General features: G+C 40.1%; 3 protein-coding genes and 1 long non-coding RNA gene across 5 annotated transcripts; 1 reads left to right on the top strand and 3 right to left on the bottom strand.

The window, feature by feature from the left end:
- Nucleotides 1-35: 35 nt before the first annotated feature.
- On the bottom strand, nucleotides 36-4,536 carry nme3 (NME/NM23 nucleoside diphosphate kinase 3). Of its 2 annotated transcripts, none has more exons than XM_003453983.5 (5): nucleotides 4,349-4,536; nucleotides 2,464-2,594; nucleotides 2,264-2,365; nucleotides 2,038-2,150; nucleotides 36-843 (listed from the first exon to the last, which is right to left on the bottom strand). In XM_003453983.5, the coding sequence occupies exons 1-5, from the start codon at nucleotides 4,392-4,394 to the stop codon at nucleotides 726-728; spliced, it is 510 nt and encodes a 169-aa protein (XP_003454031.3). In that variant the 5' UTR covers nucleotides 4,395-4,536; the 3' UTR covers nucleotides 36-725. The 2 variants fall into 2 exon arrangements, with proteins under 2 accessions (XP_003454031.3, XP_025762683.1); XM_025906898.1 differs by lacking the exon at nucleotides 4,349-4,536 and adding an exon at nucleotides 3,877-4,326.
- On the top strand, nucleotides 4,450-13,704 carry LOC112846785 (uncharacterized). The gene is made up of 2 exons (XR_003219940.1): nucleotides 4,450-4,588; nucleotides 11,055-13,704. It is a non-coding gene; the product is annotated as an uncharacterized LOC112846785 (long non-coding RNA).
- Nucleotides 13,311-14,850, bottom strand: mrps34 (mitochondrial ribosomal protein S34). The gene is made up of 4 exons (XM_003453984.4): nucleotides 14,695-14,850; nucleotides 14,097-14,464; nucleotides 13,964-14,006; nucleotides 13,311-13,787 (listed from the first exon to the last, which is right to left on the bottom strand). Exons 2-4 carry the CDS (start codon nucleotides 14,412-14,414, stop codon nucleotides 13,489-13,491), a joined length of 660 nt encoding a protein of 219 aa, XP_003454032.1. The 5' UTR covers nucleotides 14,415-14,464; nucleotides 14,695-14,850; the 3' UTR covers nucleotides 13,311-13,488.
- A 4,407-nt stretch (nucleotides 14,851-19,257) lies between these two features.
- spsb3a (splA/ryanodine receptor domain and SOCS box containing 3a) lies at nucleotides 19,258-23,605 on the bottom strand. Its single transcript, XM_005468307.4, has 7 exons — nucleotides 23,273-23,605; nucleotides 22,326-22,538; nucleotides 21,860-22,043; nucleotides 21,589-21,776; nucleotides 21,388-21,490; nucleotides 21,172-21,297; nucleotides 19,258-20,598 (listed from the first exon to the last, which is right to left on the bottom strand). The coding sequence occupies exons 2-7, from the start codon at nucleotides 22,449-22,451 to the stop codon at nucleotides 20,201-20,203; spliced, it is 1,125 nt and encodes a 374-aa protein (XP_005468364.1). The 5' UTR covers nucleotides 22,452-22,538; nucleotides 23,273-23,605; the 3' UTR covers nucleotides 19,258-20,200.
- Nucleotides 23,606-24,600: the final 995 nt, after the last annotated feature.

Genomic DNA, 24,600 nt, shown 5'->3' with positions numbered 1-24,600 from the left:
CCCTGTGTGCGTCTCACTTCACAACAAGAAGAACATTTTAAAAAGTATGTTAGGTTTATTGTTTTTTTGGACAGTCGTAAAATAAAGCTTCTTAACAGCCAATAAAAGCATAAACGTGACCAATCAGGTAAACATTATTTAGTGCAGCATCACTTTAACAGGCTATATGCATTTGGGGAGCTGGAAACTTTACATTCAAGTACTTTTACATAATCTTTGTACTTGGAGAGTACAAGAAGCTGAACATGTGTGCAAGGCAAAGACAATAATGTGTTGGTAAACTGCTCCCGTTTAGCTAGAAATGCCAGAATAAAATACAAAAAACATTAATGTATGGGACACACTTCATATAAACATTACATGTTTGTACAATACATGAACTGTTTACATCAGTGCCTCTCAAACTTGTTCTGAGTATTTCTTTTTAATATTGTGGACTGAAAAAAAACAAGCAAAAACTGGAAAGAAAGCAGAAGCCAAAGCTGTCTGGTTTCTGCTCAGGTTATTGCTCGGTTAGTGCATTTTGCTTGGTAGTGTTGTCTCACCTCCCTTAAGATATAAAATGATGTATGAAAAAGATGAAATACGGGACGGCAGAGATGAGCTTTCAAGTAGCTACAAACTGCTAAAGCCAAACATAGTTCATCTGAGGTATGACGTGATTCATCTTATATGATAAAAACAAAAAAACGTGGTTTAAGATCGGACAGTGTTTGTGCAGAAAGTCAGTTGTAGAGCCAGCGGCTGCTGCTGCTCTCCCAGCGGTGAAGCTCGCTCTGACGAAACCACAGAGAGATTTCCTTCTGCGCGCTCTCCACAGAGTCGCTGCCGTGGATCACGTTTCTGCCAACAAACATGTAAAGAATATTGGGGCAGATGGTATTTCGAGTCTCAAACACAAACTGAGTCATTCATTAATAATAAGCAGGGGTCTGATGTTTTTCCTCACCATTTACTTTATTTTAACAAATAAAGACTTTCTGAAGTTGGTGACGTCCCAAAAAGTCTGGTTCAAGATGTTTACAGTAATTTAATTCAGCTTTATTTATATAGGACCAAATTGACAACAACAGGTAATTTTATATTGCAAAGCAAAGGCCCAACAATCACATGTTCCCTTATGAAAACGAGAGAAACAAGGACAAAAAAGGAGCTTTGGGAGAGAGAGGACAATACTATGACATGCAGTTTTGAAAAGAGGTGAGTGGAGAAGAAGTTCTCAGTGCATTATGGGAAGTCCTGCAGAAGTCTGAGAAGGAGGATTCAGGGTCACCTGATCCAGCGCCAACTATAACTTTATCAAAAAGGAAGGTTTAAAGCCTGATGTTACCGCTTATGTGTCGGGATTGTCTGAGTGGCGACTATCTTTCTGGACATAAATAGAAGTGACCGTGTGATGATGTTATGTCAGCAAGCAAGCAACCAATGAGGAAGGTATACTGGCGCCCTTAGGATAATAAGGTCCTTTGACATGTTAGCTGTCGGGGCAGCTGCTGCAGCTGCACAGTCAACAGTAGTACCAGCGACAAATAATAACAAGCTCTCGCAGTCACGGGAGGCTGTTGTTGCTAGCACCAGCAGTGCAGAAGTGCAGGAGGAGGGACAGCAGTCCCAACAACAGAGGGAAAAAGAGAGAGAGGAAGGTGTAATTAAAAACTCAAGTAAAATGAAAGGCTATATAGAGGCTTTCTAGTCTCTGTCAGTGCTCTCAATGCCACATTCTGGATCCACTGCAGGCTTTTCAGGGAGCTTTTAGGACATCCTGATGGTAAGAAATTACAGCAGCCTAGCTGTAACAAATGCATCAAGTAGTTTTTGAATATCACTCTTAGTCAGCATGTTTAAAATGTGAATTGCAGCACTTATCTTGATAAAAAAAAGACTCAAAGTTTCCTCACAGGCTTACTAGAGGCCATGCAGAGTAATTTTCTGCTTAGACAACATGTTTCTAAGATTGTTAGGACCAAAAAAAGCATGAAAGCTTAAAATTACAATAAATACCATGTATATTGATTCAAGGAGGGTGAAATCGCTTACCTGCCCACCTCCACACAGAAATCTCCCCGGATGGTTCCAGGCAGCGAGTCTGCAGGGTTGGTCTCTCCCAGCATCTTCCGTGCAGTCTTGACCACATCCAAGCCTTGCCACACCTGGAGGAGCACAGAGAGGTACACTACCGCACATCTGTAGTCTGAGTGACCACGCGAGCTACTGTGAAAACCTCAGCGTGGAACAATGTGCGCATCATGTCGAGGAGTCTCACCATCGCAACAACTGGTCCCGAGCTCATGTAGGTTACGAGTCCACTGAAGAAGGGCCTGGTCCTCAGGTCCCAGTAGTGTTCCCTAAGAAGCTCCTCTGAGGCCTGGTATACAAACACACACACGACAGATTAATGGATAATACCGTGGTTCATGGGTCACATCAAAATATTTTGGAAACACAGAGCTGCTCCAGGCATACCTGCACAAGTTTCAGCCCCACCAGTTTGAAGCCTTTCTTCTCAAAACGACGCACGATTTCGCCCACCAGTCTCCGCTGCACGCCATCTGGTTTTACGGCAACGAAGGTGCGTTCATTCACCCCAGTCCAGCCTAGAGTCGGAGAAAACGTGCTTAAACTGGAGTTTAAATGAGCAATGGCAGGCATCACAATTACAATTATCCGGCTTGTAGCCGCTGCACTCTGTGCATAGACACATTACAGCGGGCCTGTTGTGCATTTCCTTATTTTATGTCACATATGTACCGTTACAGTGTTGGCTGCTCACATCAAAGCTGGCCAAAATATCAAAGAATAACATCAGCGCGGGGCACATTTAATCCCAGAGAGGAAGTGTGATGGCAACAGTACATCCCAGTTTTCTCACTGCTGTAGTTAATGAAAGAAAGCTGTCAGCACAACTCTTTGGGCTTAAACTGGAAGAAATGAATGTGTAAAATTACAGAAAAAGTTCTCGTAGCTTTTTGTTAATTCACAGTAAATATAGTATTTTGTGCATTTATTTGATAGCACTATATAATGATGTTACACTGATTGGCATTATTAGGTATTAGCAAGTGCTGAACTCATCATTTCAATAGCATTACTCCTCCTCAGTATGCAATTTTTAAATACAGACATTTTATTATTATGATTATGATTATCATTAGGATTATTACTAGCAGTGATAGTAGTACAAGGTGAAACAGTAACAGCTGAATAAACATCTGTATTTATAAAACACATGCTAAAGAGGAGTAATGATATATAAATGATGAATTAAACTTTACTAATGCTTAAAAGTGTGACATTATTATAAAGTGCTACCACTTATTTTACTGTGGAAACAAAAAAACAAACATTTCTGGGGTTTCTTGTGGCGGAGGTCTTTAGCAGACAAGCTGAAATACTGTTAAGAGCCTCAAATTTATGTTTATTTATTGCGAGTGATTCTGATCCCTGGAGCCTTATGTTTGGCACCCCTCTTGTTTGCACAGGGCGGAGAAGGGATGAACTGAATGGCTACACCGAGATCAGTAAAACGTCTACAATGATTATTTGGAACTGTTAATCATGCAAAGTAGAGCCCAACAATAGAAATACAGAGTTGAAAATAAGCACAGAAAGCCCCTTTTAAAAAAAAACCTTCACAAGCAAAAGTGCACACGTCTGAAAGCACTACATGCATTTGCTGTTTTAACCACACTGCGTCTTGATGCATGCTCAGTCATCCAGCTAAGTAAATGCCAAAAGGTTGATTCTGTTCAAACGTCCACACCACATTTCCCACACCCTGGAGGCCTGTGGAGGATCAAACCTAACGCCCCTGCCGGTATTACACTCAGCTGCTCGTGCCACAAACCTCGCGCTTACAACTTTCTGGGTGTTCCTCACCAAATTCTTCGATTCTCGCGTGTTTAGCCACCAAATCCTCGAGCTCGGACCGGTCTGACCGGTCTGGCTGTGCCCTCTTTCTCGGCCCCATTGCAGAGCTCTTCCTGCAGCAGCCAATCAGCGCTCACACGCGCTATTAATAGGATGATGAATCAACTTTTCTCACGGTGAGGAGGACACATGGACCACGCGGCTCTCAGCATAGATTAGTTAACAAGCTGGCCACACTGCAGTATCACCCACGGTCACAGAAAAACTAACCACTAGTCACTCCGAGTTTCTTCTGTCAAACTAAAGTTAGTAAAGGCAACACAACACCACTGCTGTACCGGTTAACTGTGCCGCTGCCTGCAGCTAGCCGAGGCATCTGTCCGGAGGGTTTCCTGCAAACTGGGAGAAAATTATCCCGTAAAAGTCAGACTGGAGGCCCGTGAGTGACAAAGGAGCAGATACAAGCACGTTTATTACCAACCTGACTGAAAGATCTGAGCAAATATGGACAGAAATAAGCAGATCATTGTCGCCAGCGGACGGGGATCAATGCCGGGTACGATAAAGAGGAGGAAAGAAGGATGCGCGTGCACGTAGCATAAACGCGGGCTCACGAGGAGCGGCTGAAACTGCAAATCATGTGGCGCAAACGACCAATGGTATGCCGCTCCCAAAATGTGCTCCATCTGATACCAAGTGCCGATACTTTCAACCAATGAAGGTAGGTTATGGAGGGAAGCGCAGACTATCATGACTGCAACATAGCTGTGCTTAATCTGAATACTTTTAATGACAACGAGACAATGTGATTTTTGTTTTCCACTGTTAAAAAGTATCCCTTCATAGTACTGATATACTCTAACTATAAGTTACAGTAATTCATACAGTTTGGTAGCAAAAATCTAATAAGGTATTGCAGTGCAAGCTCAATGTAATTAATCAGTTCAAAGTAGTTTAGTCTTTCTGCAGCAGTCCAGGATGACACTGAACAGATGGGCATGCCCTTCTGTTCAGTTCCCTCCTGTCTGTTAAAAACTAAATACATCATCAGTTTGTGCAGCTGGTTTGAAAGCATGGCCCTGCTTGAAAAGGGCCACAGCCCTTGGCAAACAAACGGAATGGTAATGTGTTTGAGGGTATTGTGTGCTCACCATGAGCTGTTCTTGTGTGTGACAAGTTCATCGATCGTGCACAGAGAAACAGTGTCTCTCCTGTTTGGCATTTGCAGTCTAAGACAGATATTTTTGCACTTTTATAACCATAGCTACATTTCTTTATAAACTGACAGGCAGTTCACATGTTCTGCTCCCAGCCCTGATGATACCAATGCCAAAGTTGTTATCCATACTATCAATTTTGCCAGAGTGAGATGTAGAATAAATACAAATAAGTAAGTAAGTAAAATTTTATTTATATAGCACCTTTCTAGACAGAGAATCACAAGTGCTGCACATTGGATAACAAGTCATAAAACAGGCAAAAATTAACCAAAAGCAATTTAAAAAGGTGAGTTTTGAGTTGTTAAATGTTGGTTTTACATCAAATGTCTTCTTTATTGTAACTTTGTGAATGCGATAAGAGTTTGAGAGTAAAAAGTGTGGAGGACAAGGATAGTCGGGCACATCAAGAACATTAAAGCGTATAGGGATTGTCTTTAATAATCTTTAATTGTGCAATAAAATACATATTAGTAAATTCATTTACATTACATTATTTATATAGAAATTAATATAGCAATTCATTATTAGATAATTTAATGGGCAATAAGAAGAAGAATGAATGAATAAAACATTTTCAGATTCAGAAAACCTTTTTTACCCTTGTTTAAAAAAGGAAAATAAGTAAATTAATTCAAAAATCAAATCAGGAATATAAATTATTTCTGACATTCATTCATGTTAGTACTGAACCAGCAGCATCACAGCTGCTTTAGACTAATCTTTGTAGAGTTTAACCTAAACAAGCAGCTGATGTCATTTTCAGCATTTAGGCTTGTGCAGATAAATTATGTGTTTATTACTTTTGTGGTTGTGTCCTGGTGTTTTATATGTGGTGCCAAACACATCAGAAACAGATAAATGCTGGGATTGACATAAACACAAAATCACAACTAATAGATCAACGCTATATTCATGCAGTAATCAATCAGATTCTTTTTTCTTGGGTGTTAATAGATGACCAACCTACAGCTAAATGTGTCAAATGCAACTAAATTCAGTATTAGCATTTACATTTTGAGCTGTCATAATCTATAGGAAAAAATCCCTAAGCAGTTCATATATAGCATCCCCAGCTGAAACTCTACAGCAACATGCAAATAAATGCAGTACAGAGTGACGTGGAAAATCAAAATATTTATTTATATCTCATCATCCTGTTTCTTGTCAGGCATGTGGAAAACGTTTCCATCAGGCTGCATCACCCAGCTCAGTACGATGTCTCCACTTGGGCTCTGCGCCTCCAGGTTCTGAGTGAACTGTAAAACATAAAGACTTTAAAGACCAGCTATTAAATATATATATGATGCAAATGATAATAATGGATTGCATTTATATAGCGCTAAATGCAATCCACTCTCACATTCACTCACTGGTGGAGGCAAGCTACAGTTGTAGCCACAGCTGCCCTGGGGCAGACTGACAGAAGCGAGGCTGCCACATCACGCCATCGGCCCCTCTGGCCAACACCAGTAGGCGGTAGGTGAAGTGTCTTGCCCAAGGACACAACGACCAAGACAGACAGAGCTGGGGATCAAACCGGCAACCTTCCGGTTACACGATGAGCTTCTCAACCCCGGTCGCTCCAATAACTGGTTACACTGTAACTGGAAACTCCTTTTAACCCCACAGCCCAGCCTTCCCCACCATTAAAGCAGGCTGTGTCATTTCTAAGGAGGTGAACATAAGGTTACATAGAAGGGAACTTCAAAGTAGTTATGCACTGATTGTCAGTATAGTAGTGGAAAATAGATGATAATATCTGTTAGGAATTAATAATATAATAACAGCAATAAAAAACATGAAACTGAAACAGCCATGTGTATGTTAGCACAACATTATATTTGCCGAAACATACTCTTCAATATGATCAAAGCTGTCTGTCTTTAACAGCCTCAAAGTTTTGTTGTTGCCTCGGGATCTCTGGAAAACACATTGATCATAATTTTTGGCAGTTTGGTATAATATGTAGCCTTGTTTACACTTGTGCAACAGTTTTCTGAGCCATTGTTTAACGGAATAGCATTATCACAATGTGATGATTTCAAAAGTGGCTATTAGGTGTCACCATGGAGATGGGTGTCGGATGGTTTTGAAACTTTCACCACTTTCAGTGTTTCACAAAGTGCAATGTGAGAAACCGCAACCCTTAGATATCATTACCCTTTTTAAGATGTCCTCCTTCAGCGACTCTAAGTCCACAGAAGTCTTGGTTTTCTTCAGCGTCACCTTCACAAACTTCCTCACTGTCATATCTATTTTTATAGAAAAGAACAAACATGAATACATTCGATTTGAATTGTAAAAATAAAATCTAAAGATTGGAGAGAAGTTCTGTAACCATTAAGTTCTTTTTTAAAACTGAGAGGATGCAAATCAGAGCTCACCAGTGTAACAGACAAAGTATCGCAGGTATTGCCATCCAGAGTTCACCCAATCGCCATTGAAAGCGCCTCAAGAGGCTGCGTAAAAATTCGATGGTTTGCTATACTGCCAGTTAACAAATGACTGTGAACTTCCATCTGACCACTTCCATGAATCTCTGAAGAGACCGATCCATGTGTAGGTGATCACCATATTCTTCAACGGGTCATTCTCGGATTGGTTCCTCACACTGGCCAAGTCAGTGCAGTTCCCCCTGCAGCTTTGAGCATCATCCCAGGTTTTAGGCTCATTCACATAGATGAAGCTCGATGTATCTGAAATGATTTGAATTTGATAGATAGATAGATAGATAGATAGATAGATAGATAGATAGATAGACATTTCAATTGTGGAAAAAAAGAAATCCTCCCTTGGGATGGATTCACATCAAAATAAATATAAAGTTTAGAGATTTGTGGACAGAAGTTATTATTATTTACACTGACCTGATAGGACAATCATCATAACTGCAGTCATGATGTTGAAAAGTTGCTTTATACCTTGAACTGGTGAGTGTCGGGGTCAGTATATCAGTGTTATTTTCCATGGTGGGACACAAAATATAGTGTAAGTTACAATGTATAGTCCTATAGTCCTATAAAAATGGTTTCGATATGAGTAAAAGTATTACATTTAACTTCATTTAACTTTAATATCACTTCCTAAAGTATAATACTAAATATTAGTGGTAAGAAAGTAGCAGTAGTAGTGATAATAGTAATAGAAGAAATAAGAAAAGTACAAGTGCTTAAGTTCAGTAAATGTACTTTGCTATATTCTAGTTGTTGCTCTTTTTCAACAAAATATTATCTAGAAATATTTTCAGAAACATTAATGAACTTCTTTTAATTGTTTTTACTTGTTTAATTTATTTTAATGTATATTGTGTAAGATAATTATAGTGTCTGCACACAGGATTCAAAGCTTGTGTAATCTTATTGAAAACTCTACTACTTATTTGGCACAATGACTGATTTTTACAACAAGTGAATCGACATTTTAAATAAATAAGTGCCTTATACTGAATCCACAAAAACATCTGTGCCTTTGGCCGGTGTGCTCTTTTTGCTTACCTTAAATCGGTCGATCACCAGTAAATAACAAACACCTGAAACAAACACTGTAAGCCTCTTTCCGTCTGTGCACACGTTGTATATTCTCAGTGCAGTCAAGGTTCACGCTTTATTATAAAGTGTGTTCTACACCAAATTTGCATATAACTTCTGTCCTTGAAAAGGATCCGTGACATTCACCCAACCTTTGTTTATCGCCCCAGCACAATATTTAAATGAAATTTAAAACCCTAGTCCAGTTATTTTCATAGGATTGACCTTCCTCCAGACCGTATCCTTTCAATCCTGCCCTTCATGTTGATCTCAGTGACTGACCTGTAATATTAAATGAGTATTTCTGGCAGATAGGACATAAATTACCAAAAAATAAAGATTGTTAGTAAAGTGCAGGGCCAGAGCAGCCTAAATGTCCCATGTCTCGGCGAGTGTACTTGAGGGATGCGACACTATGATTGATAAAGATATTCCCTTGTTTTATTTTTTGATGATGGCGGTATTTTCAGCCTCTCATATATTCTCTCCTGAGTTGAGACCTGCTTACTGAAAAGACAGTGGGTTTTAAAGCACATCTTTCATTTATTTATGTATTTATTTATTTGCCTGTCCCGTTTGGTACTCTAGAATTCAGAATTATTGTCTGAAGACCTAGAAAAATTCCAAACAGATTTATTTTCCAAGTGGATCATTGCAGCTTTGCCATACTAGTCCACTTGATTGATCTTTATGGGTTTTTTTTTAATGTATTTATTTATTTTTTTTAAATAAATTTTAAGTTATTACAATCAGAACAGACATCACCAGGGGATAGTAAAGAGAAAGACATAGACAAGAGAAGCTCAAATAAAGGAGAGGGAAAGAAAAACAGAGGGGAAGAGGGACAGTGAGAAAGACATCCTCCTAGAAAAGAGCTGAGGAGAGACGGGGTGGTCACCTGACGGTGCAGAAGCCGCAGGGAGCTGCGGCAACGTGCCCACAGGCACCCTGGGCCCAGAGGTTTGAGGGCTCTCCACCCCCCAGAAGGGGCCCGACTGAGCCAGGCCACGCCAAGCAGTCGCCGGGAGTGAGTACACACCCAAGCACCCAATCTCGGACACCGAGAACCACCAATGCACCGATGGATGAGGGCATGAGTCTAGTCAGGGGAGATAGACCCCCAAACCCGGGCCGCTAATTCTGCAGCGCTAAAAATTTAGTGTTTTCTGTCTAAACCAACTTTTGATGAGACGCTTCTTTTTCTGTCTACGAGAAGACAGACTAATGGTTCCATTTCTGAGCAGACCAGTTTAGTTCAATTCAGTTTTATTTATAAAGTGCCAAATCAGAACAACAGTTGTCACAAGGCACTTTATATTGTAAAACCCTAAAATAGAAAAAAACTGAGAAAACCCCAACAATCAGATGACCCCCTATGAGCAAGGCAAAAACAGTGGGAAGAAAAAACTCCCTTCAAAGGGAAGAAAGGGGAAGAAAACGAAAGAAGAACCACACTCAGGGAGGGGTGGCCATCTGCTGCGACTGGTTGGGGTTGAGGGGAGGAAGAGAGAACGAAAGGCATGCTGTGGAAGAGAACTAGAGATTAATAATAACTAATAATAAATCCAGAGAGGTGTATAAACACATAGTAAGTGAAAAGGGTGACTGAAGTAGAAATACTCAATGCATCATGGGACTCCTCCAGCAGCCATTGCACTTTAACTAAGGGATGATTCGGGCTGATATCTGATTTATCAAGAAGGAAAAGTAATGTTAAAAGCATGGAGGGTGTCTGTCTGCCAAATCCAAACTGGAAGCTGGTTCCACAGAAGAGAGGCCTGAAAGCTGAAGGCTGATATGCTACTTTTAAATACACTACGAGTCACAAGTAAGCCTGGGAGCGAAGTGCTCATGTTGGGGTGATATGTTACTATAAGGTCATTAACGGTTGATGGTTGAAGAGCTTGTATGTGAAGAGCAGGATTTTAAATGTGATTCTTGATTTAAAAGGGAGCCAATTAGGAGAAATATGCTCTCTCTTTCTAGTCCCTGTCAGTACTCTTGGTACGAAAAGATGGAATATATGTTTTACACCCAGAATATTTTAAGACTGTTTAAGGTGCTGCAGAGCTGACCATTTGAAAGACAGTTTCCTATGCTAGCTCATCCAGAGACTAATTATGATGGAGGAAAATAGCCTGGGTCAAAAATGTTATGTTATGCTGCCGAGCTGATCCTCCCAGAGAGTGAGTATTGTGTCCCTGAACTCACCCATTCAAAATTGTTAGTGTTTCTGAGCTCATCTCCCCACAGACTAACTTGGCATGGGCATCCCCAGAGACTGTACTGGAATCTCTAGTTAATGCTGGGCCCTCTGTGAATCCTGAGCTGGAACAGCCACAGCTCCAGTCAGTGGAGATGTCTGTGAGCCTTGCAAAGCTCCAGCTGTCAGTGAGACTTTTTCTCAAGTCTAAACAGATTTTGTTTTTGTTTTTGACAGCTCAAACCCTTGCTGAAGTTTGTACACTATGTGGAAATTCAAAGATAACCCTGAGTTCAAACTTGATTTTACAAGCTTTGATTGATCCCAAATTGATGTTGAGGTCCAGGCTCTGAGGAGGACGTAACTGATAGATCAGAAGATCTTCAACACCACTGGCTGATACGCAGCTCCACCATAACAGAAAACTATTGCAGAAAACTACAAGATGTCCTGACAGCACAAAATCTTCTGTCTGTTTATGTCACTGGTGTTGTAAATGCCCAGATTGTACAATAAGACAGTTGTTGAATGATTATGGTGTGGTTAATGTTTTTTACTACACATCACTGCATCTTACAATAATTTCTGAAGAGTTAGGGTCCACAGTATTAGCACGAAACACAAAGAAATGAAAGCCATCGCTTTACTACACTATATATGCAGTAGTCCACGTTAATTTTGTGTTTGCCAGTTTGCTCTTCAAACGAAATTCAGTTGTTCTGCATTGAAGAAATAGAAACAAGCACTTGGAAGCACAGTCACGTAGATAGATAGATAGATAGATAGATAGATAGATAGATAGATAGAGCAGTAGTTCACTTTCACTGTGGTGTCACTTATTCGTTCTGATCCTGTGGCAGAAAATGCATGTCAGCATCAGTTTGTAGGTGGCAGACAGGTGGCTTCATCTCGTATATTTTAACCCTTTTTCCTACAGTGCTGTGAATATTTTATTTTATTTTATTTTGCATATTTGTCACACTTCACATGTTTCAGATCAGGAAACAAATTTTAAAATTAACATTAGGAAATGTTAACTTTGTTTGTACAACACTATTAAAAACACAAAGTTACAGAGTGCTTCACAGTTTGAATAAAAACCACATGATGAATGTACATGTTCAAACAAAGAGACATATAATCAGCCACACAGTCAGACATTCATTCCAACATAAATGCAGACGCACAAACGGTCGCAATCTATGGGCAAAAATAAAGGGAGAAACATTTAACGAAGGCTGACCTATAAAAGCTTTTTGCAATATTCTGAAGTGAAAATATGATGATAATAGAATAATATGTTTGAGATATGTAAAAAGAAATGATTTATGTATGGAGCAGTAATTCATAATGGTGTGTTGTTATCATTTTAAGCCAAAAAAAAGTTTACTTTTTAATAATTTTGGCCCTTTTGTGAAATCATTTTGTTTCTGTGTGCAAAATAAAATAATGTAAGCATCCAAAATGAGACTGTGATGGTTAGAAAATCTGTGTTTAAAAAGAAAAAGTTTAACATTGTTTGGGAGCTACTTTTTTCCCTTCTTTTTGTAATAACAATAACAGTAGATAATATGACAGGGAGAAACACAGACTGTATATAAAAGATGGACACCACCTTAACGTCACCTGTTTTTTTTAAGGTGTGCTTTTTTACAGGTCTGTCTTGATGTTTTGAAAACAGGTGTGATGACAGATGGGTAGCTTATGGAAAATTTATTATGTACAATTGTGATTCAAATTTTCAGATTATCTTGAAATTTTGAGTTAGGTATCTCAACATTTCAACTTTTTTTGTTGAAATTGTTGTTTTTCTAACTAGAGGAGCTGGCCATTATACTCATGTAAAACACTGATGTGACTTTTCACACCCAGGAGCTGTACTGACCCCAATCTCCACATTGTTCTCACCTTGGTCCCCAGCAATAGATATGCACATTTTTAAGCAGATCAGATGAATAGTTGTTGAGATAGTTGATGAACAGATGCCTTCATTTATTATTTATAGGTCTGAATCTGACCAGTGGTACGACACTCTACACTGGATTAGGATCCTTTTCATTAAAATGTACTTTTAAAATCCTGGCAAAGGTTTGCCTTATTAAAACACAAATCACAGGAAATGCTATAAACCAGCAGAATGGCAGCAGTATACTAAAAACCACCAGTGACTCCATGTTTAACATAATTTGTGAAGTGACTATGTAGGTTAGCTTGGTAGCATATGCAGCTTTGGGGTCAAATGTTGAAAAACACTGGATGAACTGCAACATAATGCAAATGTCCCCTTGAGTCATTTTAATTGTATTATTATACAAGAAAATGACTAAAGGCTACTGTTTACTTTATACTCTGATAAGGCTTTTTTTTTTTTTTTTTTTTTTTTTTTTTAAAGTTCTCAGATCTTAACCAGAATATATCCAAGTCAAAGTTACAAGTTTGCTGTGCACTGTGATGTGATGTGCACATAAAAAACAGAAATAACTTAAAAGGGGCTACATTTCATCTCAAATTTAATATTCAGCATACAACAATAACACACACGCACAAGGGCCTACATCAGACCCACAAAGAAGTAATCTGAGTGGAAGATTCAGCCAGATATAGAGAAGTATTTGTCAACAATGATCTAGTCCAAAAATATCCAGGATTAGTGAACATTCAAGTGAAACCATTACACCGCGGTCCCCTCTTTCCTCTGTCGCTCTTGTTCCTGCGTGTGAAAATAGTCTTTGTTAAGTAGAACATCCCTCTTTAAAGGCAGGATGGGCTCCTCTGCCGTTCTGCTGCTTCCTACTTTCTTCTGTTGCGCCAGCAGCATTGCGCGAAGCAGGGGAGGGTAGGCGACGTATCGGACGGGCGGCTCGGGCAGAGGCTCAAAGTCCTTAAACTGCTGCTCCGTGTCTTTGGGAATCAGGCGCCAGTCATGGTACATCACCTTGTCCACCTCTTTGACCTCGCTCTCCTTTTTCCCTGCAAATGATAGTTTGTTTGGAGAATATTTACCAAATAACACATTTCAGGCAACACAGATATTCATAAAATACTGATTAAAAATGACTGTTACAGTAACAACAAATAAGACAACACAGGCTACAATGACCATAAACAGTGCTATTATTATTAATAACAGATCAAACTAATCTTACCTTTATAAGTGAGGATGCCCCACGCTTTGCCATGATCCATGTTCTACAAAACACAAAGAATAGTTTCCATTTCTTTAGATACAAGACTCTCACTTTTATCTAGCATAACAGTGTGCAGGCTCCATGCTCTCACCTCGGATGTGTAGTCCACCTTGACCTTGGTGATCTGCCAGTAGCTGGGCTCGGAGTGGTCCTCCAGCCAGGATTTGCGGGTGAAGAGTCGGCCCACTCCGAACAGCCTCATCCCGGCCAGCAGGGAGAAGAGGCGGCTCTCCCTGCGGACATCCTGCCATGCTAATACCGGTAGCATCTTCCCCGTGAAGGGCCGCTTCATTGTCTCGTAGTCCAAGGCGTACTTCTGGGACTCCCGGGGCCGGGACTTGAGCTCCCTGTACGCCCTGATCTTCCGAGCCATTTCCGCGATGAGGCGAAGTCTCTTCTTCTTCACCATGACTGCAGTGTCTTCCTCACAGCTCCGATGGACACGGGTCAGCGATTATCCTGGAAAAGAAATGAAAATAAAAAGAAATCTTGTCATATCTGATCTTGAATTATGTCTTTGAGGTGTTAGAGAAACGAGATAAAACTGCAATCAAATGGGAAGCATCCTGTTAGCCGGTGCTCCGTGCTAAATAACACCAGTTATTAGTCGTCCCAAACATTTGTTCCGACCCATAGCAGTGAGCTACTATCGAAAGTGTTTAAAATCATTAAATGTCTACATTAAATACCTGAAAACTCCCCAGAAAGAGAACTGCTGCTACTTGACCTCCGCAAGCAAGGTGCAGAGCTTCCGACGCTCACTTGGTCCGGGCATAAAATGCTCCGTGGGAACAGCCAGCGTGCTTTTGTTCCGTGTAAGGAGAAGTTCCGTCTTCATAAAAAACAATTTTAAAAAATTAAGAAATGAAAATTATCATTTCATAAGAGAGCTTAGATTAGCCAGTAAAACGTATGCCAGGCAATCACACACGAACACAGTAAATACAAAGTATTTTAAATGCAAAACCACCAATTAATGTGTTTTTAAGATGCAGTGGGTTTACGGTTCCTCTTGTCGTCAGTTTCCAAACAATCCGTTCAATTTCAGTAACTTTATGTATTAATTTATTTGTTGTAAATATCGATATTCCTTCCTTCTTATCTCAATAATTTACCGTGTATTAACCCTCTATGGAGGACCACAAGAGCCACTAGCCCGTCTGTCTTAGTTAGTCCTATTTTGCTTGCTGTATGTCCTTTTCCTTAAACCAAATGCAAAGGAAACTTACAGGCAGCTGAAATGAATGACAGGTGAAAACATTTTTTGTGAGTCATTTTCAAAATGAAACCCCCCAAAAGAAAAGAAACTTCTTTTCAACAATATGTAATATTAATTGTTAAGCTTTCTTTAATATGCATTTAATAATCAATATTCTTTCTTTCTGGATTGCTGTGTTGATGATTCCAAACAGAAGAAAATTTAATTTATATTTTATTAAGAATTTTGTCTGACTGCCTGTGAAGTCAGACATCTATGAAAACCTGGATTGTTACACACTCAACAGCCACTTTGTTAGGTACACCTGTTAAACCTGTTCAACAATATCTAGTCAGCCAAACACATGCCAGCAACCCAAATGCATTTAGGCATGTAGACAGAGTCTAGAAGACCTGCTCAAGTTTAAAGTGAGCATCAAGAAAGGTGATTTAAGTGACTTTGAACTTTGGTTCTTGGTGTCAGAGGGGCAGCTTTGAGCATTTCAGAAAATGCTCATCTGCTGAGATTTCTCCAGTCACCACAGTGCACCTTTAGGATGTTAAATGTTGAATCTACGCCACAATGAACTAAGTAGTTCTAAAGGGCAAAAGGGGGCCCAACTCAGGACCACTAAGGTGTACCTAACAAAGTGTCTGTGAGTGCAGATTAACACCAGACAGTAAACAAAGGATTTATCTTCATTACTAAAGCACCTAAAGTACACACAGGAGGATGGGGAAGATGAGTGTGCTGTGAGAAATGAGACACAAACAGCAATGAGTCACTGTCAGCTGCAGAAACATTCACAACAAAAACCCGACCTCTTTAACAAGCGCCCAGTTGACCAGCAAAAAACGAATTTGTTGCTACTAAATGAACAAATGGAGCCCATGCTGCATATTTAGCATTCATTTTATTTTCAGCTGAAAATCATGCTGATACAGAGAAAGGCAAGTGAAGGCCCTCACATACAGTATTAATAATATGACACAGTATAGAAGAAACACTTAGAATTTACAGTAAAACAGTAAGAAAAAAGTGCTTTGATGCATCGATGTGAAGACAAATTCATCTGCTGGACCACAATTAACTTCCCGGTGGTTACATTATTCTATATGGGGGACGAGGCAGCTGAAAGATTTTACTCAACTAGATGATCTGTGGCTCGTGAGTGATGAGCATGGTCCTCTGGTACTATCCCTGCTGCTCCATAATGACTCCCTAACCTCACCCACTGCCTCAGAGAATGCTTGTGTTGCATAGTACCTTAGGTATTTGTATCAGTGTACTGAAACCAAGAACTTTGAGGACATCAGAAACGGGTGTCTGACCTCTGGGCAAAACACTAATGTTTCATTATTATGGTTTGCGACTACAGAGAATCTATTTACATATCTGCCCCACATGTCTCACCGTACCCCAGGCTGTCATTCATGAACACTCAAATACTCAAATACCCATCAAGTACTCTGAGCTTCTCTGTACTGAAAAACATTTATATACAAAAAGTGTTTGTATATATTAGGGCAGGCTGCAAAACATGGCTGCAGCATGCATGTTTACACTTTTATGGTACGTCCCAGCCATCAACAGTATAAAAGATGGACTAAGTGTCTCAGGTCTGAAAACAGAAGCCACCAGGGGGCGATACCTGTGGTTCCTAAAAGACTTCTGGTCCCATAGTAATCTCTGGGGAAATGCCCCCCCTGCTGGAAGATCTGTAATCGCTGTGCTGCAATAGATTTAATGTTCTAAAGAGCATTAAATCTATTTTGTAAATTTGACTCCTTCCACAGTGCTTAGCAAATTTCTCAAATCACTGCCCAGTGAAAGGTTTACGCCACAGCTGCCCTAAATTATCAGTACTCAGAATTACCAAAATCCTAATGATTTGATTTTTTAAAAATATTCACTGTTTTATTTTTTAAAAATCTGAAAAAAAATATGCCAAATTACAGTTATTTAGTTTTAGTGGTTGAATATTAAGGTTGACTTTTTTTATGACTGGTGGTCTGGTAAATTTGTTAAGCACTGCATATGTCGGAAAGGAGGATTATCCAGGACATGCTCACTGGTAGCCAATGAGCATGCGGTTTAATAGTCAACTCCGCCTCCTTCTCATTGCACTGGATACCAAAATGCCAAGACGGCAACAGCAGAAATTCTTGGTGTCATCACGGTAGCTATGTCCATCTTTTTTTTACCATGGTCCCAGGAGATTATTGAAACATAACATTTTCTAAAAGGTATAATGTCCCAATAATCGTTGAATCAATCAAAATATGGCTCAGGTTTTTGGGCAGTGATGCAGTTTAGGTGATGTTGCCTCCGTCCACTGCCTGAGTGGAAAATAAGATGTACGCGAGGACATCTCAGGCCCATCCGTGTTACTTTTAAGCCATTGAGAATGAGAGAAAAAAGGATGTTAGGCCTCTTGATAGGTCTACACTTTAGTCACAGCTTGACTGCTTCACTTCAGATCCACTGTGGTGGTGAACAGAGGCAAAACAATCCTTTTCACAGACTCCTCGACCTGACTGTGCATGGTCTCAGTCTCAATGGTCATTGTAGCAGTAGCAACACCGAGTCTGTCACAATGATGACACCTTTAGCCATATAAAACCATATTTGGACAAAATGAACCGTATTCATACTAAACACATAGTGTGGGAGCGGATTACACAGCAGGAGGATGGATATCTTTCTGTACACAATTTCATATTTACTATTTTCTGCTCATCCACTGCACTAGAGAGGATTTACAACACAGAGCTTGAACTGAATTCGGGGCCAGAAAAGCTGCTTTGAGAAAGACTTTTGAGAAAGAAAAAAAGCTGAACAAACTAGTGCTGGGCGATATGACGATATATATCGTGTGGACGATAGAAAAGTGTCTGTCGTGTCATTTGTCTTCTATCGTTTCTAACCCTAATTTTATAAATTATTACATAAAATATATCATTAACCCTTTACAACCGGTCGGAGCAGGCACACTCCGTTTTGCCTAACTATTTTTAAATCCCTGTAGAACTGGAACCACGTAAGGTAGCGCAATAATTGTTTTTGCATATGAAACCGTAGGAGTTGTACTTACATCTTATTCCATTAGCTCGCCCTAGGTCACGGTTTCCTTCCACATATAGCTTTGCAAAAATTGCATAAAAAGCACTTCCAGCAACAAAAACATAATATTCCAGACTTGCAGCAACAAAAACATAATATTCCAGAAGCACGCTTTGCCGATCGGATCAGCTGTTCATAACACTTCCTACTTGGAATATAAGTCAGCGCGAACTATCGCATGTCCGCCATTACCTGTCCGAAACCGGAAGTTACGTCATTTTCGCGCAAAATGTAGTTTTTTACCTTCAAAGCCTATGTTGGTGTTTTTAAAAGTCATGTTTGACTTTATGCTTTTCTGTATCGTTTCTGGGATGCTTAGAAGTCAAATTACACTGTTGGAAATAGTTTATTTTGATTCACATGCTGGTTTTTTGCAAATTTGCATTATAATATTTATTTTCATTTTTCCTGTAATATATACAAATTAGTGTATCTCAAAAATAAAACTATGGAGACACTCAAAATAAATTTATCGTGGTTGGAAACTATTTTGTGCAACTTTTTTGTATTTACAGTTTTGAGGTATAAGCCTCTTAAATTTCTCTAACTGGAAATGTATGTAAAAAAAAAACAATAATGATTTTCAATTTTTTTGTAGTTTATTGCACTTTTTTGCAATTTATGTAATTACTATGCACTTAATGCATACATATTATTAAAATTTGGGCTATAACGGTTGTATTGATGTATAGCAACTTGAAATGCTCCCACAAATGGCACTACAGCATGTAAAATGTAAAGATAAGCTCTGGCTCTATTTTCTCTTGCATAAAGTTAAAAGTATAAAAAAATGATATTTTTCGCAAAGAAACTCCGTCTTGTGGTTTTGCGACATGGTGCTGCTTTACGTGCACCCGGATTTGCGACATGCTTTACGGTAACTCAAAACAAAGACTGCACCCTCTCCACTCGCTGTTTACAGACTGCATACTTTCCAGATGACCACAGGTCAGGTGGTATATCGTGATATATATCGTTATGGTGATATAAAATAATTCATATCGTGATAAATATTTTTTCCATATCGCCCAGCACTAGAACAAACAGAGACATACCAAAATAATAGCTTGATGATGAATCTACTGTCTGTTAAAGAAACTTTTAAAACATAAAAAAGTAACAGCAATGAAAATGTTAAAATATCAGCATTAAAAGGCTACACTAAATAATGCACACAGCTTTTTAGACGGAAAAAAAAAAGGCTGGAAGCTAGATGGATGATGTCTCCATGAATGTAACATATAACAGATATTTTTCAAGAAATAACGCTTATCTGATGTGTCGTGAGAGGTGCATGCCTTGCTCAAAGGTTATCGCTCTCTTTTTTAAGGCTAAAAGCTGCAAAGTGCACTCAGGTTCATTTACCGTTAACTTTTAGCATTTAAGGAGCGAACAGTAGTTACATAATATAGAATATCAGCTGATTCTGAGCAACAGAGGAGAAACTTGCAGATGCCACTGATACATGTAACAAAGTCCTCTGATAACTCACTGATAACATTTAAAGTGAGAAAAACATACATTAAATGCAAGATACGCGATGAAAATACAGAAAATTTCTATACAGTATCTGTTTTTTTAACCCTCCCCATTTTGATGACCACCACATCCACCCATAACAAAATAACATGGTATATTTTCACCTTTTACTGAAGCTGGCTTTGATACTCGACATGTGATGAGCATGAAGAATGGCATGACAGAAGATCACAGTTTTCCACCGACGTTTCGCTCCCTCCGCTCGACCGCCCTCGTTACTTTCTCCAGACGCCACTAATAAAGAAAGCTTGAGGCAGTTCAGTAACACTACATCAGATGCCAAAGGACACTAATGTCTGCCAGTGTTTAAGGGGAGGTAGGATCGAGTCGCCCAGTCATGTCCAGCGGCATCTCTTCCTCTGACAGGCCTCTGGATCGGACGAACAACCCTCTGAGTCGCTCTCGGAGGAGGACGGTCCTGCCAAAGCGGGGACCGGCAAACTTGAGGACTGCTCAGCGCCATCTGGGGTTTCTTCCATTGTGCCGCAGTTACCGGTAAGACTGAGCACCCAACCCAGTTTGTTGTGGAGCAAATGACGCAGGCCAGGTGGTAGGGGCAACACATCTAGGATGTCTATACAGTCTGGCACCAGCTGGCGAAGACGAGCACAGCACAGGTACAGCAGGGAGGTGGGTGCAGAGCAGGATCTGATGACCTTCATGCTGCTCTTCGCCGCTGTGGAGCACGCCATTGGATAAAACCTCTTATTCTGCAGCTCTGTAGCAGCAACTCCTGGATCAAGACGGGTGAGAAATCTGTATTATTGAGTTTCAGGAGCACACTGCGGTTCACATTTTTGTAAGATAGCAGAAGGTCTCCACTAAACAGCATCTGTTTCTTATGATTACAAAAACTCCTTCGCCTTTGCATATAGTTGACCTATTAGGGCTGAGTCACACAGGCTTACAAACTGGTCCAAAACACACTGGGAACCTGCAGTTAAAATGGAAAAAGGCTTGTGAACTTATAGTGGTTGCTGGAGGTTGCCACCAGTTGCTAGGTGAAACTGGCTGCAAAGATTGGTCACAAAAAACCTCCTTGTAATTGCTTTGGTTTCTAGCATTTCCAACTTTTTACACTTTCACTACCTCTTGGAGAGTAGTTGGTGAGTTTTTGCAGATAAATCTGCATCTTCTGTGCAAACTACAGACAAAGGAATCAAACTGCTATCAAATAAAGCAAGCGGAAGGATGTTTGTGGTTCCAAGCTGGTTGCTGCTCATTTTGTAGGCCTGTGTGACCAGGGACACATCAGAAATAAATTAGTATTTATGTAATCTAATCAGTAGAAAAACTGTCCACAAACCTATGCACTTTCGATTTTTGAAGAAAGTAAGTGTGCCGTGCCACGTGTCCAGATGAACTCCAATGATGGAACCTTGACCAAAACGTGAGGAGAAGTTCATTTTGTCTCCTTTATGATGCAACAAGCCTGGAAAATGAACAAAACCAATGATGTTTAACATATAAAACCCCTTTTGAGCAACTATCAATACATCAGGGGCACTTGTGTTTAAGTTACCAGTGTAAGAAAGCCCCCAGCTGTCTGCATCTTTTCCCAGCAGGCTGCAGAAGGTATGTCTGTATTTGTCCAGATTGACATCAGATGTACCGATACCAACCATCTGTGCAGAAATAAATAAACATTTAGGCACAAATACACATTTGTTCTGCTTCTAGGACAATTTTTGGTGACTAAGGAAAATAAGAAGTCGAGCTTTACCATATCTGTTCCGTACACTGGGGACGTCATCTTAATTTCCCAGAAGTGCTGCCCGTCTGCGAGCTCCTTGGAGCCACGGATTGCAGCTGTACCACAGCTGTATTCAGAGTGGAAGTTCACTTTGCGATTTTCGCAGCTCAGTAATGTTGCTGTCGATCGGCTGTTGGCATCCCAAACCCAATCAAAATCTAAAACATAACGAGTCATTTATCAAATATTAATGAGCATAACAAAAGATGATGTACTGTGCCCTGCCCCGGCTGTCATGTACCTTGGTCATCCTCTCCACAGTGGCAGTCTTTAACCTGGAGAAAGCCTCGCAGACGAGGGTTGTAGCTGGTCTCTGCCTGGGAATCACAACCGCAGTAGGACTCTCCGGTGACGGGTACTGCGCTGGGGACTGGTGGGACCATCACTGCTGAAAAGTCTCCCTCAGAGTCTGAATCACTTGCGTACTTCGGAGCAACAACAACAAAGAAATAAAAAGAGCAAAATAAACTGTCTGCAGTGTTATTTATGCACAGACTTTGCTGTCAGCCCTCGAAAAATGCTAAATGGAGATGCTGCATTGCAGGAGGCAAACAATGCTTTCCTTCACTATCCTTTCCGCATTGAAACAACTGACCCTCAAGCTTTAAGCATCACACAATGATATTAACAAATGCACACAGCTCATAACGCCCAAATCCAAGTTAGATGCTTTCTGTCTGGTGGGGATCCACATCTTCCTTATTTACCTCAAGGCGATCATAGTTCCATTCTTCACTCTCAGAAGCCAACACAAGGGCCCGGGCATCAGCATCCCTCCGTATGCCTCCCCACACATATCTCCATGCACGACTGTTCCTGCTTCTCCTGGACATGGCAGCAACAGAGTCTCACTGTAGGAAGAACCTGCCAGTCTGCTGAGGTTTAGTCCAGATGTTGGAAGAACGGCATCAGTACAGCAGCTGAATGACAACAATGCAATGTGATTATCACGGGAAAAAACCAACAACAACAAAAACTCACATAAACTGAGCTGCTTTTAGTACTGAACGACAAAGTCGTGCATCTGTCTGCAGACCCCGTGTGACGTATAATGTGTATTATTCATAAATCCTGGCTTGTCTGTATGGCAACATTTCCTACACCACGCATTTATAGTGCTTTATTTTAAATAAATCCTGCAACCCCATCTCTAATCTCATGTTTAATGTATGTTATTTAAGACATTTTAGAAAGCATTTTCAGGGCAGCATTAGCCGTATCCCACTGAAACCTCCCCTCTGTATCGGCTCACGCTTACACATATCACCATATCAACATAGCATAAAGCTAACTTTGTCCACAAATCAATTATATCACAAGTAAAAATTATTACCCCCTTGATTAGGTAGGAAACTACTTTTCACAAATAGCATTTTTTAAAACTAACACAAACGGCTAAAGCTAGCTACCTGGCTAGCCAGCAGAGCCGCGTATGTATCAACATGTTAGCTGGTAATAACAAGGTCAGAAGCATTTTACTGGTGATTATTGATACGTATTTACATTGCAACACGGTAAATACATCTAAGGCACGTAAGGTCGCAATTTATCTGATGACATGCATCAAGAAACCTATTTTAGGCTAGCTATTTAGCTTTCGTTAGCTACCCGCTGCTAGCATTGCTGAAAAATAAAAGCGAGACGTTCTTATTACCTGTTTGTTGGTCACATTCAGTTTCTACATAAAAACCGCTAAACCCGCAAAGACGTCGTCCCTTGAGTGTCCTGTATTACAAGATACTTCAGGCAAGACAGCTCGCCGGGCTTCTGTTTTCCATGACCTACTTTTCATGAGTGCGACCGTAAACAATAACAGGCAGACTGAGGAGGAGCTGCGGCGCAGGAAGTTTTCTGCACTCATCACAGACTCCTGTCATCATCTCAGCAGCCAGCAGTGACTGAACCTGTTATACTCAGCCGTAAAAACAAGTATCCCCTGCGGTGGAGAACCTTTAAGGCATTAACATGGTAAAATACCGAAAATTTTGCTATCGATCCGATACGAAGTAAATAGCAGGCCACTATTGCCGATACCAATAACGATACCGATACTTTTAAGCTATAAAGCCAGCTGATGGTGAGAACATTATGTCATGATTTATGAGATGAATTATCATTAATTTGCTAATTTTGAACAATAAATCACTGTTATTTTTTACTTTCCACAACTTACTTACTTATTTGACACAACAAAAACACACCTTTCAGGTTTTCATATATTTTGAAACTGGGTTTTTTTGGAGAGCCAGAGTTTAAATGTGCCTGCTTAAAGGACTCTGGGTCAGCTTCTGTTAATGGAGTTTATAGGTTATAAATGAAATAGACATGACACTCAATACAAAAAGGCCCTGACATTTTTCATGGTGCATGTTTGAGGTGTGTGCTACATACTGAACTTAGAGGATAGAAACAAACTATTGATCTAATCCGCTAGTATCGATCCAATACCAATTCCAGTGTTGGTATTGATACAGTCAATATTAGGATCACTATTTATTCTTGGACTTCACTAAATTAGTGTTGCATGATAGAAGTTGAAAATAATCCTTATTTATTTAATGTTGGGTTTCAGTTCAGCTGCTAAGCTAATCCACCGTTCCAGCTTCCTTTAAGCTTGCTTTCTTCTTATTGGCTGCCCCTCATAAACACAAGGTTTGCAGAGTAGGTGAGTGGGGCTATATTCAAGAATACTGTTCCTGACATCACACAGAGCCAAGGGTATAAAATTATCGGAAACTGAGTGGTTAAGTCAGCCTCACACCCTAGTTTTTGCAGAAACACAGCCTCAATGGACACTTTATTAGAAACCCCCTTTCACCTGCAGAACAGACTCAATTCTTCATGGCATAGACTTTGTCAACAGTCCTCCATATATCCCATATTGACTTGACAATGTCACAGAGTTGTTTGCAGATTTGTTGGCTGCACATCCATGATGTGAATCTTCTATTCCACCACATCCCAAAAGTGCTCTATATGATT

Source organism: Oreochromis niloticus, linkage group LG4 (genome assembly GCF_001858045.2).
Source record: "Oreochromis niloticus isolate F11D_XX linkage group LG4, O_niloticus_UMD_NMBU, whole genome shotgun sequence".
NCBI lineage: Eukaryota > Metazoa > Chordata > Actinopteri > Cichliformes > Cichlidae > Oreochromis > Oreochromis niloticus.
This window is presented reverse-complemented; position numbering and strand designations above follow the sequence as displayed.